Source organism: Galeopterus variegatus, unplaced genomic scaffold (assembly GCF_000696425.1).
Source record: "Galeopterus variegatus unplaced genomic scaffold, G_variegatus-3.0.2 Scaffold1552, whole genome shotgun sequence".
Classification (NCBI taxonomy): domain Eukaryota; kingdom Metazoa; phylum Chordata; class Mammalia; order Dermoptera; family Cynocephalidae; genus Galeopterus; species Galeopterus variegatus.
In genome coordinates, this window is record NW_007727663.1 from 295,866 (window position 1) to 315,590 (window position 19,725).

A 19,725-nucleotide genomic window follows, 5' to 3' on the forward strand; every position below is an offset into this window, starting at 1 on the left:
ACAATCTGGCCTTTTCCAGAAAAGGTTAGATGGACTTTTCCAGAAAAAATTAGCCAACCCCGAGTCTAGAGGGGAGACTGACACCCTGAAATCCCACCACCACAGTTGCACTGCGAGGAGCACTAGAGAAGGGGGCATGGTCAGGGGCTCCAGAAACACAGAGCAGATCCCCAAGTCCAAACTGTTGTTGGGGGAGGGGTAAAAGGAGCAGGGGAAAGACGAGATGCGAAGGCGTGAACGTGAGAGAGGCAATGTGAGGAATCTGGGAAAAGCAGAACATCTGGTGTGGCTGGAAGGCTGCATAAGTGGGGGGGCATAGACAGCCCCAACTTCGACTGCACATGAGCAGAAAGTTTGTCCCCTCCCCACAGCACAGGCTCTCTGCCAGCCATTCCACAACATGTGGCACACACCTCCACCCCCGCCAGCCTCTCCTCCTCCATTAGACAGGCAGCTCCTGTCAACTGAAGGGCCTTGAACCTTCAAACAAGCCTCTTTGTGCCGTGCCTCAGTTTCCTTATCTGTAAAGTGGGGTTAATAAAGTATCTACCCTTAAACCAGTGATTCTCAACTGAGAGGGATTTTGCCACCCCCACAGGACATCAGGCAATATCTAGCGACAATTTTGATTGTCACAACTGAGGGGAGGGAGAGGTGCTATTGGCATCTAGTAGGTGGAGGCCAGGGTGCTGCAAAGATCCTACAGTGCACAGGACAGCCCCACACAACAGAGAATGATCCGGCCCCAAATGTCAATAATCAACAGTACTGAGGTTGAGAAACCCTGTCTCAGAGGGCTGATAAAAGGAAATGGAGAGCTAAGAAGCACACCTGGTTGGCTGTAAGTGCTTAATAACTATTAGCCACTATTATTATCATTCTCGCCATTATGTGTCCTGTTCTTTGCCAAATACTAGGGACTTGCTGGTGAACCAGACAGACATAGCTCCTCCCCGCATGAGCCCACCAGTTTCATTTTTCCAGTTAGCCTGGAAGTCCCTCGACGGAAGAAAGTCTCCCTCCTGGGTGTGGCAAAGCTAGATACAGAACAGCAGTATTTTATAAGAATCCAAAATTCATGACTCTGAAAGAGTGGAAAATGAAATATACTCATAAAGTCTTACTTTCTTCACATGTTTTTTGCAATACAAGGCCCCCAAAATTAAAAATAAAAATCTCCAAGGTTCATGTGTCTTCAAAGCTACAAGGCACAGGGCATCACTCACTGTATTTATGCTACTGCCCGTGGGTGGCCCCAATTAGAGAGTGTAAGGTAAATTCTGGACATAGACCTATTTCCTCCTCCCTGTGCACACCAGAGTTCCCCCTCCCCCCTTGGAAACTACCCCTGGCCAAGGTAGCTACCTAAGGAAAGGCACATCTCCTTTAAGACAAATGGAAGACTGTAGGAAGCAGGAGCCAAGTAAATTAATTAGCATGTAAATGTAGCTAGCACACTAATGTTAAACTACTCTGGAGCCAGGAGGGTAAGAAGTTAACTTATCTACTCAGCCACATCTTGTGGGAGCTGAGTTGGGTGAGNCCAAATACTAGGGACTTGCTGGTGAACCAGACAGACATAGCTCCTCCCCGCATGAGCCCACGAGTTTCATTTTTCCAGTTAGCCTGGAAGTCCCTCGACGGAAGAAAGTCTCCCTCCTGGGTGTGGCAAAGCTAGATACAGAACAGCAGTATTTTATAAGAATCCAAAATTCATGACTCTGAAAGAGTGGAAAATGAAATATACTCATAAAGTCTTACTTTCTTCACATGTTTTTTGCAATACAAGGCCCCCAAAATTAAAAATAAAAATCTCCAAGGTTCATGTGTCTTCAAAGCTACAAGGCACAGGGCATCACTCACTGTATTTATGCTACTGCCCGTGGGTGGCCCCAATTAGAGAGTGTAAGGTAAATTCTGGACATAGACCTATTTCCTCCTCCCTGTGCACACCAGAGTTCCCCCTCCCCCCTTGGAAACTACCCCTGGCCAAGGTAGCTACCTAAGGAAAGGCACATCTCCTTTAAGACAAATGGAAGACTGTAGGAAGCAGGAACCAAGTAAATTAATTAGCATGTAAATGTAGCTAGCACACTAATGTTAAACTACTCTGGAGCCAGGAGGGTAAGAAGTAAGTTAACTTATCTACTCAGCCACATCTTGTGGGAGCTGAGTTGGGTGAGGGTCTACACATAAGCATGTAAATGATTTACACCTCTCCTTTGATCTGTTCACTATATAACTGTTGTATATACCCCATGGTGGTGCAGATTTCTACCTGACTGGCTGCCATCAGCACCTCCCGAAAGTTGAATAAACCAGTATCTCTGCCTATTGCAATATTGGGTGAGTTTCTTTGGAATAGGTGAACACTGTGTGAGTGCCCTTTCAGATTTGGGGCTCCTGCAATACAGAGAGTTAAGCAGAAATACCCACCTCTGTCATTATATCAAACCAATGGGAAAAACAATTCTTTGAATTCCCCGAGAATGGAGGAGATGGCAAACTACCACCGAAATCCGTGTTTCCCATCTCTGTCACTAGCTAGAGACATTTCCCAGCCTCCCTGGCAATTAGGTACGACCATGTGACTAAATTGTCCCTGGTAGAAATATAAGTAAAAGAGATACATGTAACTTCCAGACTTGGTTCATAACCTCTCCCGATTCCTCAATTAACGTGTGCATACCCTGTTGCAATGGGGCTTTGCAGCTCTTTGCATTAAGAGGGGCAATCTCTTTTCCCATTCACTGAATCTGGACTGGCCTTGTGATCTCTTAGCCACAGAATGCAGGGCAAGTGAGGCTGTGCCAAGTCTAAGCCCAGCCTCAGGAGGCCCTGGAGTCTTCTGCTCCTTTCTTAGAATCCAGCTACCACCATGTGAACAAGCCCAGGCTAGCCTGATGGAGCATGAAACTATGTGATCATCACAGCTGAGGCCATCCCAGACCAGCCTACAGCCAGCTGACCCCCAGCCAGGATCAGCAGAGCCCCCTGTCCAACCACCGCTGACCACAGATAGATAGGGAGCCCAGCGGAGACTAGAGTAACCCACCTGACTTGTAGACTTCTGAAAATGATGTTTTAGGCTACTAAGTTGTGGGGTGATTTATTATGCTGCATAGCTAACTGGTGAACTCATACTCCATACTCTTTCCCTCTCTGCTATCTGGATTCAAACAAAAATGTGGCTTTCGAGGGAGCAGAGTCACAAGAGGGAAGAAGCTCGGGTCCCTGAATGGCTGCAAAGTCCCCCACTGACCTGAACCTAAGTATTTTATCTGAGCAAAAAATAAATTTCTAATATGTGAGCTATTACATGTTTGGGTATCTTTGACACAGCGGCTTAGCTTACCCTAAGGAATAAAGTTTTAATTAGGTGAGCTCTTCAGGAAATGCATTCCACATACAAAATGCACCAGTGCCCATAACATCCATCATGTAGCTCCCGGGTGGCTAGTGAACAAACCTTAGTCTCCGCTTCTCAGAGATGTTCAGTGCATACTTCCGAAGGGACTGGTTACTGAGGTTTTCAGTGATTCCTCCCTCCAGTTGGGAGCTGTAAGAGTCAGTTGGCTTCAGCAAAATGCCACTTTGCTTGTCCCGGGAAAGGATGTTTGTCCTCCTGCGTGCAACTGACCGGTAGCTTGGCAATTCTTGAAGGAAGTTCACAGGTGGAGAGGAGAAGCAACTGGAGTCCAGAGAGAGATTCTCTGAGAAAGAAAAAAAGAAAAAAGAGAAGAAAACCATCATTCACTCCAATGACCTTGGAAGCCAAAAACCTTGGGAGACTAGGATCTCGTAGAACATAACTAAACCTTGCATATAGTCACTAGCCTGGGCCAGAGACAAAAGCATTTGGATCTTATTTTATTTGCCATCATGGTGCTCAGAACAATGAACACATGGGCAAATGGGTTCATTTTGTGTAGATGTGTTTGTAAACATGCTTTAAGTTGCATGATATCTTTTAAGTTTTAGTGTTTAGCTGCAGCCACTAGCCAACGTGTGGCCTTGGGCAAGTTATCTAAACTCTGTTTTTCATTTGTCAAATGGGTTAATAACATTTGCTCCAACTATCCTCAACAGTGTAGGGTAGAAGAAAATATGCAATAAAACCTTGAAAAGCATAATGTGCTATACAAATGCATGGAAATAATAACATCAGCAGTAATAATAATAGAGTTTAGTGAGCATTTCCTGTGTGTTAAGAGATTCCCACACACTCATAGGATCTGGGCAGGCCTTGTGATCTGCCTGGAACAACAGAACACAGAAGCAATCCTGTGCCATTTCTAAGCCCCATCTCAAGAGGTCTTGCAGGCTTCGGCCTCTCTTTGCAGCCCACCTGGAACAAGCCCAAGCTAACCTGCTGGAGGATGAGACCATGTAGCGATGGTCACCCAGCTGAGGCCATCCCAGACCAGCCTTCAACGAGAGACCCTTAGTGGACCACAGACACAAGTACTGAGGTAGGTACTATTATTATCCCCATTTAATAGATGAGAAGATAGTCATGTATGCACTCCCCATCCCCTTGCCTGAGCCCTCAAAGCCCTGCATGATCTGATCCCTGCCCACCTCTCCTCAGGCTCCTAGCCTCCCAACCACACATATTTTAGAATCTTTCAGATACTAACATGGGCTCAACTCCCTCCTCTTCAGAGCCTTTGCAGATGCTGTTCTCTCAGCCTGGAATAAACTTGCTCCACCTCTTTACCCTAAGAACTCCTACTCAAACGTCACTTCCATAGGGAAACTGTCTCTGCCTCACTGTACTGTTATACAGGTGCCTTATTAACACATTTTCCCAAACCCAGAGCTAATCACAATCTGCAAATACATATTTATTTGTGTGACTTGTGTGAGTGATGTCTGTCTCCCCTGTTGGACTGTAAATTCTTGGAGGGTAGGGACTTTGCTGATATCACCACTGTACCCCTGGACCTAGCACCATCCTTGGCACAGAGCAAGAGCCCAATAAATACTTCTGGATGGACAGATGAATGAATGACATTCCTAATCTGCCTATGTTTAGACAGCCTGTGATTGGAGAGCTGGAAATAGAGTCAGATCTATCTGACTCCATAATCCACATTCTTTCTATTACATCTGGCCATAGCTGGAGGCCAAGCTTTGCTGTGCCTTGTGCAGTGGCAGGTGGGCTTTCTGTTGAAGGTGAGGGAAGACACCTTCAAGATGGGTTTTATAACTGATCAGATTTTAGTGGTAGGAAGATCACTGAATAGAAACAGAGAGAACACAGGAAGAGAAGGAAGGAGGCAACAATCATTATGTGAGTAATTACCCCTATAGGCAGCAAAGCTCCTATGACTTCATGTTAGATGCTAAATTACTGGGTTTGAATCCCTGCTGTGTTGATTATTAGCTGTGTGTCTTTGGGAAAGTTACTTAACCTCTCTGAGCTTCAGTTTCCTCATCTTGAATACTCGTTCATTCAGCAGCTATATCTACCATGTGTCCTATCAGGAGCTAGGGATACCACAGTGAGCAAAGTAAATGGCCTACTCACTTATTCTGGCACTTACATTCCAAGGTGAGGGACAGGAAGATCAGACAATAAACAGGCAATAAATATTATGCCAGGAGGTGCTACGTGCAAAGAAAAAAACAAAACAGAGTGGTGTAAGGAGACAGGTGACATAGGGGAGGTGCTCTATTTTTGATAAGATGGGGTCATGTGTGGTCCCTCTATAAGGTGACATTTGGCTGGGGCTGAATGAAGGGAAGGTGCAAGACTATGGATATTCAGGAACAGCAAGTGCAAAGGCCCAGGGGCAGGGCTGTGCACAGCATGTTTGAGAAAGAGCACGCAGGCCTGTGTGACTGGAGAGGAGTGAATGAACAGGAGCCTGGCAGACTGTTTGTTGGTGGCCACCAATAAGTCACACCAGCTCCTCTGTGGTGCTCTCCCCTGCAATCTGAGCTAGAGCTGTGACTTGCTTTAACCAAAGTAGCAACAGAAGGGATGCTCTGCCACTTCCAGCCCCAAGTCATAAAAGGGTCTGGGGGTTTCCACTTCTATGCTCTCAGGAGCCCTGGGCTGCCATGTATGAAGTCTGGCTGTGCTGGGACAGCCATGTGGAGAGGAAGAGGCTCTAAGCCTACAAGGAGAACTAAGGAACTGCCTGACAGCAAGAACCAAGGTCCCAGGCTTGTGCCCCAGGCCCCCGGGCATCCTCACCGGGCCCTGCCATGAAAAGCCTGTCTTGGTCACTCTGGCCTGAGCAGATGTCACAGGCAGCAGTGTGACGTCTCCTAGAATCCTGATGCACAGCATCAGCAGAAATAACAAAACGGCTAAGCCACTGCATTCAGAGTAGTTTAAGTAACAATAGGCATCTGGGATAGGGAGAATGCAACCGCTGAGGTCAGAGAGGTGGCCAGGATTGGACCACGTCGGGCTTTGCAGGCTGTGGTGTGACCTTCAGATGTGACTCGCATGAGAAGCACTGAGGGGAGCCAAATCGTGTCATGCTCTGCCCACATTCTAGAGGGTCACTCTGGAGACTGCAAGGCTGAGGACAGGTCTTACCCAGGCACCACTCACCCATGAGCAAGGAAGGTGATCGGATGCAGAGAAGATCTCAACGCAGTGCCCAGCACACACTGGGCTCCCTAAATGAGCTAACAGGCTGAGGAAGGAAGGGCTGGGGAGAGATGGGGAGAGAACCAGCCGCAGCCTCGCTCTGCCACACAGATCTGGAATCTTTGCCTTTCCCTGATGGGCAGGCTCAGACACAGAGGAGCAGCTGTCCCGCTGCAGATGACACACAGCCACGCAGATGACACAAGCCTGCCTGCTTCACTCACCCTTTCAATTCCCTGCTCCTACTCACCCTGAGGATATGACACACTTCCATTAGTAACAATGGCTTCCTACAGCAAATAGGGGTATGGCAGGGTGGGGGCCCCGGAAGGCAAGGTCCAAGCACTCCCCTCTCCAGGCAGCAACAAAGAGCTATTATTAACCAGGAACAAATGTCTTTGAATATAGAACAGCATTCACCTACTGAATATTCAGCAACTGTGGGGTCAGGCACCCAGGACAGGCGCTGGCTTCAACACTAGCCTGTCACTTACTAGCCAGGCCACCCCAGGCAAGACAACAGAGTCACATTTTTCCCATCTCAGGAATGGGGAATATAACACCATGGACCTCATCAGTGTGGTGGCAAGGATGGGGTTACAAACAGCGTAAATAATGTTGGCTAAGATTTACCGAGCACTTGCCTGTGCCAGGCTATTCAGAGTACTTGATGTGCTATCATCATACTTAATACTCTGAGCTATTCTTTGAATAGAATTATTCCTATTTTACAGATGAAGAAACTGAGGTTAAGTGGCATGCTCACTCATACAGTAACTGTTGGAACTAGGGACCTATCACAGGTTTATCAGACCCCAAAGCTGTAGTCTCCTCCATGAACAGATTCAATGAGTCATGGATTTGAAAGTGCTTTGAAAATGTTAAAATGCCACACACATAAACTAGGCAATTATCTGATCATTCTTCCATACAACCTCCCAGGAAGAATATGTTCTATTCACATTTCATAGAGACGGTCCTTGGTGGAAAACTCTTTTCTAAATGGCCATCGCTGAAGAGGAAGGATTTTTCCTCTTCAGACACTCCAAGGAAGTTCCCCATCTTCAAACAAAAAATATCACAACCATACTTTTGAACACGGGCATCATTATTTTTATAACCAGGATCCACCTCTTCCTGTTTTCAGACAGGACCACACACTCTTCAAAGCATGACATCACCTGATGTCTCATGCCAACCTGAAGAAGCAGGCAAAGACGGATTCACTGCCCTGGATTTTCAACAGGGAAACTGAGGTCCAGAGAGATGGTGACCTGCCCAAGGCTTTGATGTGAAGACAGACTCCTGCACGTCTTAGAAGGGTGGGCCGCTTCACCTCTCTAAGCCTCGGTTTTCTCACCTTCAAAGGAGAGTAAGGATGTCTCATTATGGTTATTGTCAGACACTCTACTGTGCTGCTCCAGCTGAGTGTCACCGTTGGCATGGCCACTTTAAGTCCTGTGATCAGTGTGAGGGCTGCCTGGTGACCATTTGCCCAGGAGAGGGGAGGATATTTCAGATACGTGGTGCCTCCATCTAGGAATTCCCAAAACTTGTTGGCTGCTGGAGCAAGATTTCAGCAATGAAGAGGTTATTTAGGTGAAAGGGTGACTGAGTAATTACAGGAGAAACACGGCAGAGGCAGGCACAGCTCCTTCTTCTAGTATCTGGTATTCTTCCAGGTTAAGGGTAAAGTTAGTCCCTCTGAGGCTTAGAGCAGTGTCCTGCTCACAGAAGGCCCTCTCTCTGAAGAATGAATGATTGGATGAATGAATAGGCAGAGGCAGGCACGTCTGGAGAGCATCGTTAGGTCCTAACTCTCTTTTCTTTTTTTTTTTTAAATTAATTACTTTTATTTTATTTTATTATTTTGCTGGCCGGTGCAAGGATTGAACCCTGGACCTTAGTATTATCAGCACCACGCTCTCACTGACTGAGCTAACTGGCCAGCCCCTAACTTTCTTGGCAAAATTAATTACTTTTATTTTATTTTATTATTTTGCTGGCCGGTGCAAGGATTGAACCCTGGACCTTGGTATTATCAGCACCACGCTCTCACTGACTGAGCTAACTGGCCAGCCCCTAACTTTCTTGGCATCTCTTTCCATAGGACACAAAATCCTACCACTGGGCATGAACCCTTTCAGGATGTGGGCCAAGCGTGATCTAAATGGCACTAAAACTACCACCGGCTTCTCTGGGGCAGTTGCCAAGAACCTAGCCCGACCTTATTTGGTGCTGAGGCTGTGTTCCTGGCAGGGTTTTGCTTCCCACTCACAGTGTCATGGAAACTTTGGGTGACAAGGGACTTTGTGGGTCACTGGGTCCAGGCCTCTTGCCAGCTTCCATGGGAATTAGGATGAAGACTTACTTGCTTGCTGCTTTGGCAAGCACCCATTATGCTGTAACCTCCATGAGGGCAGGGACCCTGTCTTTCTCCATCACCACTGAATCCCCAGAGTCTAGCACAGAGCCTGGTACACGACAGATGCTCAATCCCTGCTGAAAGAATGAGTGAATGCAGAAATGAATAGGAAATGAATGACCTTGGTGCTGGGGGTACAGGCAATGCTGGATACAGCAACCAAGCCACCCAAAGTATGTGCTCAGCATCCCGGCAAAGCAGGGATGCCAAAAAATGAGAAAAAGATTTATGGAATTTAAGCATTGAACATTGTTCTTTTCTATATGGATTTTTTTTCACAATTGAAAAAAACTTAAAGAAAAAACGGGCAAGAAATATTGACTGAGATGTTGACTATATATACATTCTTCTCATTTCAGATGCTTTACAGAAACCAGCCCTATTAGAAATGTGCTTTGCTTTTTTTTTCTCACAAAATGATAAAATGTAGTGCATGCACACATGATTTGATATTACCAATAAGGCAGTGAGGACCTCAATTTCAGAAACTTTTGGACTTCTTTCCACTCACTAAGGTGACATTGTTTTTACTTTGGGTGCTAACTAGAGGTAGGGTGCCTGAATAATGTGTGCTTATAGCTACCAAAGGGTCTTAACCCAGGAGCTCATACAGTCCAGGGACTCTAGTTGAAGCTGCTATGACATGTCCATCAAGTGCTAAAAACCCTCCCAGGCCAGGTACACATCACTGCCCTACTCCTAGAAAGACTACCCAACCATCCATTCTCACTCACTCATCCACTCGGTCACTCAAAAAGATTTATTGAGCAACTACTTATGACGTAAGCCCTGTTCTAGGACTGGGACACAGCCTTAAATTCGACACATCATTTCCCTGCCTTTATGGAATGAAACTTCTATTTGGAGGAGACACACATCAAACAAGTAAGAACAGTATATTTCAGATGGTGATAAGTGTGGTGAAAAATAAGTCAGGGATGGGAGATGGGGAGGTCAGGGAAAGGAGGAGGCAATTTTAAAGAGTGGCCAAGGACCATCTCCTGAGAAAGTGACATTTGGGCAAAGAAATGTAAGAAAGTAAGAGAAGTAGTCCTGCAGCTATCTGGGAGAGAAGCATCCACGGGAGAGAGAAGAGCACATGCAAAGGTCCTGGGGCAGAAGGGCACTCAGCCAGTTAGAGGCACAGGCAGGAGACTAGGAGAGTCATAGGAAGGATAGTGATGGGAGAGGCCATCAGGGGAGAAAGAGCCAGGCCACACAGGGCCTTATGGGTCATGGTAAGGACAATGACTTTTATTCAGTAAGGTGAGAGTGTTGGGGGGAGTTATGGCAGAGGAGTGAGGATCTGATCAGGTTTAACAGGATCGCCCTGACTATATCTGTCCCTAAGCTACACAGGGTAGCATGGCTATAAGCCAAGCCAGGGCACCATTTCTTGGGCTGCACTGGCCTTCTGCAATGAAGGACATGCTCTATATCTCAGTGTCTAATATGGCGACCACAGCTGCATGGGACTTATTAAGCAATTGAAACGTGGCTGTTGTGACTGATAAAAGGAATTTTAATTTTAGCAGACTTTATTAAACTGACATTTCCCTAGCCACATGTGGCTAGTGGCTGCTGTACTGGACAGCACAGAGGGGCCTCATTCATGGGAGCCTGGAGCCTAGCCTGAAAGGGGAGGAGCCAGAAGCCCTGGGAGCCTCCTCCATCTGGCAGACTTCAAAATAACTGTCTGGGAGGACCTGCGTGAGTCATGCTGACGGGCACCTGGGTGAGGCCTGGGGCCTGGCTGGGTCCAGCGCTTTACAACTAGATGAGCAAACACTCTTTGGGAGCAGTGACTAACTCAGTGATCAGAGCCACTCCTGGTCTTAGATCCCAGGTCTCCTGGTTTTCAAGCTGTCTGTGCAGCAGTTACTGTGATTCTGTCTGTCTGAGGAGGGGACAAGGCACGGCGGTTAAGCCACCCTGCCTGGATTCGAACCTCAGTTCCTCTTGTCACCTGTGTCCCTGGCAAGTTTCTTGACCACTCTATGCCTCAGTTTTCCCACCTGGGAAATGGGGACAACAGTTCCCACTTCATACAGCTGTCCTGAGGATTAGGTGGCTATCATGTAAAGTGCTTAGAAAAGAGGTCAGCAAACCTTTTCTATAATGAGCCAGATATTTACTGTTTGCTATATGGTCTCTGTTGCAACTCTTCAGCTCTGCCGTTGTAGCAGCCACAGACAATCCATAAATGAATGGGCATGGCTGTGTGGTAATAAAACTTTATTTACAAAAATAGGTGGCAGCCTGGATTTGGTGCATAGGCTGGAGTTTGCAGATCCCTGGCTTAGAAAGACAGTGCTTGATACATTGTGTTATATACTTGTAGGCTATGGCTGGTTATTTATTGACAGACGTAATATACATGAAGATTTTAAATTCACAATGGGTAATCTTTTTTTTTTTTTTTTTTCCTTTTTGTCTTTTTCTGTGTCCGGCAACAGATCGCAACCCTCAGTGTTGCCCCCGTACCGGACCGGGACCAGCAACGGGATCGCAACCCTCGGCGTTGCTCCCGCGCCTCGCTCAGCCAGTGAGTGGGAACCGGTCTGTATGTGGGATCCGAACCCTCGGCGGGAGCGCCGCCGCGCTTCCCAAGCAGCGCACTACAGCAGTGTGCCACCGGGTTGGCCCACAATGGGTAATCTTGCTATGGATCAAGCTACTCCTTATGTGGAGTGTTTTTTCTCCTTGGCCAGGACTTCTCCAAAAAGGAGAGTTCCAGCGTTCCTGGAAGCAACAATAAGCACAAGCCTTTTATTGGGCATGCACCATGATTATGCCACACCTTTACATAATTATCGCCTGGGATCCTCATAATTACTTTACCCCACTGATCCTTCTTATCTAATATCCTCATTTTGCAGATATGAAAAGTTCAGAGAAGATAAGAACCTCGCCCAAGGTTGAGCTAAGGTCTGAACCATGAGGGCAAAGATCTCAGCAGGTCTCACTTGCTTTTACACCCCTGGCAATTAGCATGGGGCCTGGCACATAGTAGTTGCTCAGTAAAAACGTCTCAAATGAGTAGCTAGGCACATGAGCTCTAGAACATTAATAGTCTTCTGTTTCGGTAGCATGTCAGATAACTTCTCAGAGCCTCAGTTTCCACAGCGGTAAAATGGGCAAATAACACCTACTTCATTGAGTTGTCATAAAGAATTAAAGAAAGTAACACACAGAATCCAAAACCAAACTACCAACCTGGGCCTGCCAGATCCTCCTGAACTGGCTGCTGCTTGCCTGGCCTCGTCCTGTCTCCTCCTCCTCTAAGCTCCAGCCTGAGGCCTCCTCAAATGCACCAAGGTCATTTCCACTGCCAGGCCTTTGCTCTCGTCCCTGAATGTTCTGTCCACCTGCACTTCATAAGACTGGTGCCTTTACATCCCTCAGGCCTCAGCTCGGAAGTCATCTCCTCAGAGAGGCCTCCAGACCACCCCCTCTGAGCAGACCTCTCCTTCCTCTCTCTTATCACCCTGTTCAGTTGCTTCCCAGAAGTTACGGCAGCTCCAATTACCTTATTTTTCTCTTGACCTGTTTAGTGTGTGTCTGTCTTGAACAGAAGCTCTGTGAAAGCAGGGACCCTGCCTGCCTCCTTCACCACTAATCCCCAGGGCCTGGTTCATGGTCATCGCTCAGAGTCGATTTTCTTCCCTTCCTCCTCCTCTGAGTGGGGCTGGGGGAGGGACAGCCCAGCAGAAGTCTGGGTGGTCCCAGACTCAAACAATACTCTTTAAAAAGCAGTCAGATTGCAACAAAGTTCACAACACTGAAAAGTTATTTCCCCCTTTTATCCTTCTAAGTTCTTCACTTCCTGAAAAAACAAATAAAAAAGCCACCGAGGGCCTCTGGGTCTAATCTGGGCCTGAGTTGCTGAGCAGGGCTCAGCCTCTTACAGACAGAGGGGAAAAAAATAATTCAGACGGGTGGGTCACTAGAGAACTACGCCAGCCTAAAAATGGCCTGTGTCATCTCCAGCTGTGTCAGACCTGCAGAACATTCCACCTTCCTGTGACACCTTTACATAAGTGTGATGAGTGACCAGGATGAACAGGCTTAGCAGATAAGAGGGAAAAAAATAAACACCGCAGGTCAAATGGTTATTTGGCTTCAAGGTTAATACAGTCCATTACACTGAAGCAGGCCCCAAGCATAGTTGTTTAGCTGTAGAAACACCTAACAGCATAGCTCCTGAAAGTGCAGGCACACGGCACATGCAGTCATCAAACCTTTTAATATTAGGGCTAGAGAAGGCCCCACTAATAGTAACAGTTACCAACAGCTACCAAGTGAGTGCTCAGTGCCCACTAGGCATGGTACTGAGTCTTTGACTTGCTTATCTTATTAAATCTTCTCCATGACCTTAGCAGACAGAAGCATAATTATTCCCATTTTACAGATGAGAAACCTGAGGCTCAGAGAAGATACAAGACTTGCCCAAGGCCACACAGCTGAAAACTGGTGAGTTGGGCCAGGCGGGTTCTATAAAAACTGTCAGAGGCACTCTTCATTTATCTTAAAAACAAAACAAAATGAAAAACAGATTCTAGCTCCTCAGGAGGAGCCCTGAGGGTTTTTGCCCCTTTCCTATTCCAGGTGTTCCCTGACCAACACAGTCAGGGTTAATCCAAACACAGTCACGTCAGTGCCCTCCAGGTCCCCTCCCAAGAGTGGTGTCCCCTGAGGAGCACAGAGAGGCAGTGGCTCTGCAGCTATCACACGGGGTTCAATCTTGCCTGGTCACAGCAATCTGGAGATCTTGGTTGAGTCACTTCAGTGTCCACCCTCCACCAACTAATGGGTGAATGATCATAGTCACCCCTCACAAAAGGGCTGAGAATCACTGAGTTTGGCCATTCCTCAAGAAAAGTGAAATGTAGAATTACCATGTGATCCAGCAATTCCATTCCTAGGCATATATCCAAAAGAACTGAAAACAGATATTCAAACAAAAACTTCTACATGAATATTCATGGCAGCACTATCCACAGGAATCAAGAGGTGTAAACAATCCAAATATCCATCAATGAAGGGCCTGGCCCGTGGCTCACTTGGGAGAGTGTGGTGCTGATAACACCAAGGCCATGGGTTCGGATCCCTATACAGGGATGGCCGGTTGGCTCACTTGGGAGAGTGTGGTGCTGATAACACCAAGGCCATGGGTTCGGATCCCTATACAGGGATGGCCGGTTGGCTCACTTGGGAGAGCGTGGTGCTGACAACACCAAGTCAAGGGTTAAGATCCCCTTACTGGTCATCTTTAAAAAAACAACAACAACAACAACAACATAAAAAAACAAATATTCATCAACAGATAAATGAATAAACAAAATGTAGTCCATCCATATAATAGAATATTATTCAGCCATAAAAAAGAATAAAGTACTGATACACACTACAACATGGATGAATCTTGAAAGCATTATGCTAAGTGAAAGAAGGCAGAAGTTTATATGCAATGTTCAGAATAGGCAAGTCCACAGAGACAAAAAGCAGGTCACTGGCTGTAAGAGGCTGGGGGCCAGGGAATGGGGAAGGATGCTAAACGAATATGGAGTTTCCTTCAGGGTGATGAAAATGTTCTGCAACTAGACTGAGGTGGTGGTCGTACAACATTGTGAATGTCTTAAATGCCACTTAATTGTACACTTTAAAATGGTTAATTTTGTTATGTGAATTATACCTCCATAAAAGGAAGGAAGGAAGAAAAGAAAGGAGGGAGGGAGGAGAGAGATAAAGAAAGAGAAATATGAGAGGTAGGCAGGGGCTAGCTCAGGGCAGTAATCCCCTGTCTAGGGGGCCCCTGAGACAAGGTGGTCCCCCAGCTTCTACTCCTATCAAAACCTCCACTTTACAGATGGGGAAACTAAGGCTCAGAAAAAGAAGTAACTTGCTCAAGGCCACACAGCTTATAAGGGGCCAAGTCACGGTCTGAAGCCAGGATTGCTCAATTTCAAAATCCCTGCTCTTAAAAATAACACACCTCAAGAGAAGCAAGAATACAGTTCAATAGATACTTCGACAGGGTGAGGCCAGGGCTGTGTAGGCACCGAGAAAGGACACAGAGTCCAGCCTGGTCTGAACCCAGGATTGCTCAATTTCAAAATCCCTGCTCTTAAAAATAACACACCTCAAGAGAAGCAAGAATACAGTTCAATGGATACTTCGACAGGGTGAGGCCAGGGCTGTGTAGGCACCGAGAAAGGACACAGAGTCCAGCCTGGGGAGGGGAGGTAGTCCAGGAAGGCTTTCAGAAGGAAGTGAGACCAGATTGAAAGAAGAGGAGTATGCATGTCTTATAACCAAGTACAGTAATGGTCCCCTTGGTAGAGGAAGAGGGGCTTAGCAGGCTCAGGAAGCAACATGGAGACCATTGGGTGGGTGTTGGGGGGAAATGGGGGGAACCAAATCAAGAAGGGCATCCACTCAGCTACTCTTCACTGGAGGCCTGCTATGCACCAGGCACTGGGCTAAACACAGGGATGCAGTGGTAAACCAAACAGGGTCAGCCCCTGCCCTTCTGGAGCCTACCATCTAGCAGGGAGGCATAGACATACATAGTAACAGTTCACACTTACATGGTACCTTGGCCACTCTCCAGGATGGCCCCCAGTGATCCTTCCCTCCCAATATCCTGGCATTCACGCCCTTACACGGGCCCCTTCTACACTGAATAGGGCTGACCTATGTGGCCAATAAGGTTCTGTAGAAATAACTGTGTGATTTCCGAGACCAGATCATAGAACATGTTACAGCTTCCCCCTTACTCTCTCTTGGATGATCCACTCTGGCGGAAGCTAGCTGCCATGTCAGAAGGACACTCAAGCATCCCTCTGGGAGGTCCACATGGAGAGGAACTGAGGCCTCCTGCCAACAGCCAGCATCAAGTCACCATCTACGTGAAAAGGCCAGCTTAGGAGGGATCTGCCAGCCCCAGTCAAGCCTTTGGATGACTGCATCCCCAGCCGACACCTTGACTGTAACCTCCTAAGAGACTCTAAGGCAGGCCACCCAGATAAGTCACTCCCGATATCTAACCCACAGACACTGTGAGATAGTCTAAGTGATTATTATTGTTCTAAGCCATTAAGTTTTGGGGTAATTTATAATGGCATAGGTAACTAAGACAAATACTAAGTTTTCTATATAAATGAACCCACTTAATGCTTATAATGGCCCTCTGCAGCAGGTAGTATCATTATCTCTGTTTAATTCATAAGGAAACTGAAGCACCAAACACTTAATTGCCTTGCCCAATGACAAAACCAGTAAGTGGAGAAACAAGGATTTGCACCTAAGACTCCAGAGTCCATACTGATAATCGCTACATTACAGCGGCCAGCACGGTTGAGGGTACGCTCTACTCCTTCATTCACTCAAAATATAAGCAGCATCTGCTAGTGCCAGACACCATTTTAGTTTCTAGGGAAACAATACAAAGCCCCTGCTCTTATGGCACCCACATTCTAGAAGGAGAGACAGCTACTAAACCTGGAAACAATCAAACCAGACGACTTCAGATAGTCATAAGTACTTTGAAAGAATGAGCAAGGTAACTGGAAAGGGGAGGAGAGATGGGGACATTCCTTCCGACAAGATGGCCCAGAGGTCTGCCTCTCTGAGTGACATTTGAGCAGAAACCTGACAGGCAGAGGAAGCAGCTGCCAACTGAGGGTCAGAGAAAAGTGAAATCGAGGCAAAGAGAACAGCAGATGCAAAGGCCCTGGGGCAGAAATGACCTTGCTGTGTTGGAAGAATGGGAAGGCAGCCAGTGTGGCTGGAGCAAGGTGGGTTAAGGGAGAGCTGGAGGTGACGAGGGCCGGGAGAGGTGGGCTGGGGTCTAATCATCAGGACTTGTTGGCTGCCATGGAAGAGCCCAGAGTTAATTCTCAGAACAGCGAGAAGCCACTGGAAAGTTTTAGTTAAGCAGGGGAGTGATCTTCCTCATCATCTAGAAGTATCCATACTTCCCATTCTTTAAATCAAGTCCCTTTGTCTCCTGCACCCCACCCAACTGTCCTCCCTTGTTGCCCATACAACTGGTCACTGTTTACAAAGTGCTACAAAGTTACAAATACAGTCCTTTCTGAGCCTCCAACCCATGTTGGTGGGTACAAGGCCATAAAACATCATCTGTCCAAGGGGCAGGGGAGACCTTTTAGTTAGAGGGACCAGTAATAATACTCATGTTATAACACCGAGGTCAAGGGTTTGGATTCCCACACCAGCCACCCTCCCCCAATAATAAAAGTACTCATAAAAAAACGCTTAGAGTCCCCTTAAACACTCAGCTAAGATCCAAGAAATATGAATCGCACAATCTCTATATGGGAAACAGGAGCTGGCATCTTCAAGGTAATGGACTGTGCTAAAATAAGAGGAAGATAAGTACCAACTAGAAAAATAGTTGAATGGCTATTATCAAAAAGCTAAAATTGAGATGACGCCAGCAATATTGAGCTGGAAAATAATTGGCATTGAATCCAGCCTGACTTTTGTTTTCTGGTTCCTGAGCATTTTCCCAGGGTTTGGATCTCTTCTACATTTTTTTTTTCTTCTAGATGTTGAGAACAATCTAACTGGAAGGGTCCAATGTGTTTTACTCTAAAGCCTTTGTTTTGTGAAATCTCTATTCTCAAATTGAAATGGAGAAAATGTTGCAGATAATACCCACAGCGGGGTCTTGTGTTTTGTTCAGGACAAATAGAAGACACAAATGCTATAAAGAAGCCTGCCAGGGTGCTGCCAACTTTTCTGGTGCTTGTATATATTTATGTAAAAAATCATGTTGCTGTACACTTTACTGTAAATTTTACCCAATAAGAGAGAGAGAGAGAGAGAGAGAGAGAGAGAGAGAGAGAGAGAAGATTATAATGCTTGGCTGGCTCCTATTTATTGTGCCTTTCTATGTACCAGGCGCTGTGCTAGCCATTTCACACATTTCTCAGCTAATTCCACCGCCTCCTATCTTATTCCCATTTTACTGGTGGAGAATCTGAGGCTCAGAGAAGGCAAGCGACTTACCAAAGATCACACAGCAATAAACGGCCAAAGGAGAATTCAGTTTCAAGACGGTCTAATGGTAAAGTCTGAAATATGTAGGAGGCAGGCACGTCATACCAGAATGTTAGGGCTGACGGGGCTCTCGCAATCTTTTCACTGAACAGACAAGAGATTGGCCCGGGATCCCTCGGTCAATACCTGGAAAGCCAACCCACTACGGTCCGGACTGCCATTCCAGCGCCATGCTCCCTCTGAATTGTATGAGGATGGGTTGGAGGAGAAAAAGCAGGAATAAGAAAGATCCCCCTTCCCACCTGCTTTCCCCCAAAGCCAGGAGCAGCCGGCGCAGGGAGGTGGGAGGGGACCGTGACCCACGCCAACCTCCAGCACCCGGCGCCCGCGGTGCGTCCCCCGAACCCTGGAGCACCGTCCCGGAGCGCGCGGTCCCCGCCGCCCTACCTTGGTGGCCGACCGGCTGCCTGCTGGGCCTGCCGGACGGGAGCGCACTGACACTGGAGTCGCTCATGGCTGCGCGCCACGCTCCGGATAGGACGCCGGGGACCCGCTCCGGCCGCCGCCGCCGCCGCCGCCGTTTTTCCTCTCCCTCTATACATCTATTCATCTGCAGTTTAAAGCATAAAATTAAAGGTAATTGCCAAATATAAATGAGTAGATAAATAATAAAGGGGGAAATGTAGATAAATTTCCTGAGCAGAATTCCAAATTATTTACGTAGATACTTCACGGAGGTGGAGCTTAACTCTCTACTCCTTAAGTGTGGGCTGCACGTAGTGACAACCTTCTCGTGAGTACAGTGTGGAAGGGAGGGAGGGGACCTTTACAGATTACACTTGACAAACACTTTCTCAAGCAGGTGATCAGGGTTAACATCACCCAACAGTGGCTGGCCGCTTAGTTCAGTTGGTTAGAGCACAGCCTTGCAATACCAAGGTCACGAGTTTGGATCCCCATACTGGCCAGCTGCCAAAAAATTAAATAAAAAGTAGAATAGCTTTAAAAAAAAAAAAAAATCAACAATAAGTCACGTGAATTGTGTTCACCCATGATATGATGTGATGAGAATGACATTACCTCTGTGGCCTTTTCCCCCAAAACCTGTAATCCCAGTCTAAAAGAAAAATAACAGACAAACCCCAATTGAGGGACATTCTACAGAATACCTGATCATTACTCCTCAAAACTGTCGAGATCATTTTTAAAAAAAATCAACTTTTGAAAAAGCAAAGTCTGAGAAACTGTCAAAGCCAAAAGAAGACTAAGGAGATATGCTCATGTGAAATCCTGGATGGGATTCTGGAACACAAGTTAAAATACATTAAGTGAACACTATGGAAATCTGAACAAAATATGGACTTTAGTTAATAATCATGTTTTAATCAGTTCACAATCAGTTCACTAATTGTGGGAAATGTACCATATTGATGTACGATGTTAATAGTAGAGGAATACAGAGTATGAAAACTCTGTATTATCCTCAAATTTTTTCTGAAAATAGAAAACTGTTCTAAAACAGAAAGTTGTGTGTGTGTGTGTGTGTGTGTGTGTGTGTGTTTAAATAACTGTTTGGCTCAAAATAAAGGCTATTTTTATTGTGATTGGGGGGGTTACTGGGTGGGAAACTGGTTTCCAATTATTTCCTGTGTGAGCTGGGCCA

General features: G+C 46.5%; 1 protein-coding gene across 1 annotated transcript in view; it reads right to left on the reverse strand.

Annotated features, from left to right (window-relative positions):
* TMC7 (transmembrane channel-like 7) overlaps positions 1-18,635 on the reverse strand; it is a 53,588-nt gene extending 34,953 nt beyond the window's left edge. The window contains exons 1-2 of the mRNA XM_008577625.1: positions 18,510-18,635; positions 3,470-3,713 (exon numbers count right to left, since the gene is read on the reverse strand). Coding sequence (XP_008575847.1) covers positions 3,470-3,713; positions 18,510-18,576 — 311 coding nt within the window. The 5' untranslated portion in view covers positions 18,577-18,635. The remainder of the gene's footprint in view (positions 1-3,469; positions 3,714-18,509) is intronic.
* Between the last annotated feature and the right edge of the window lie 1,090 nt (positions 18,636-19,725).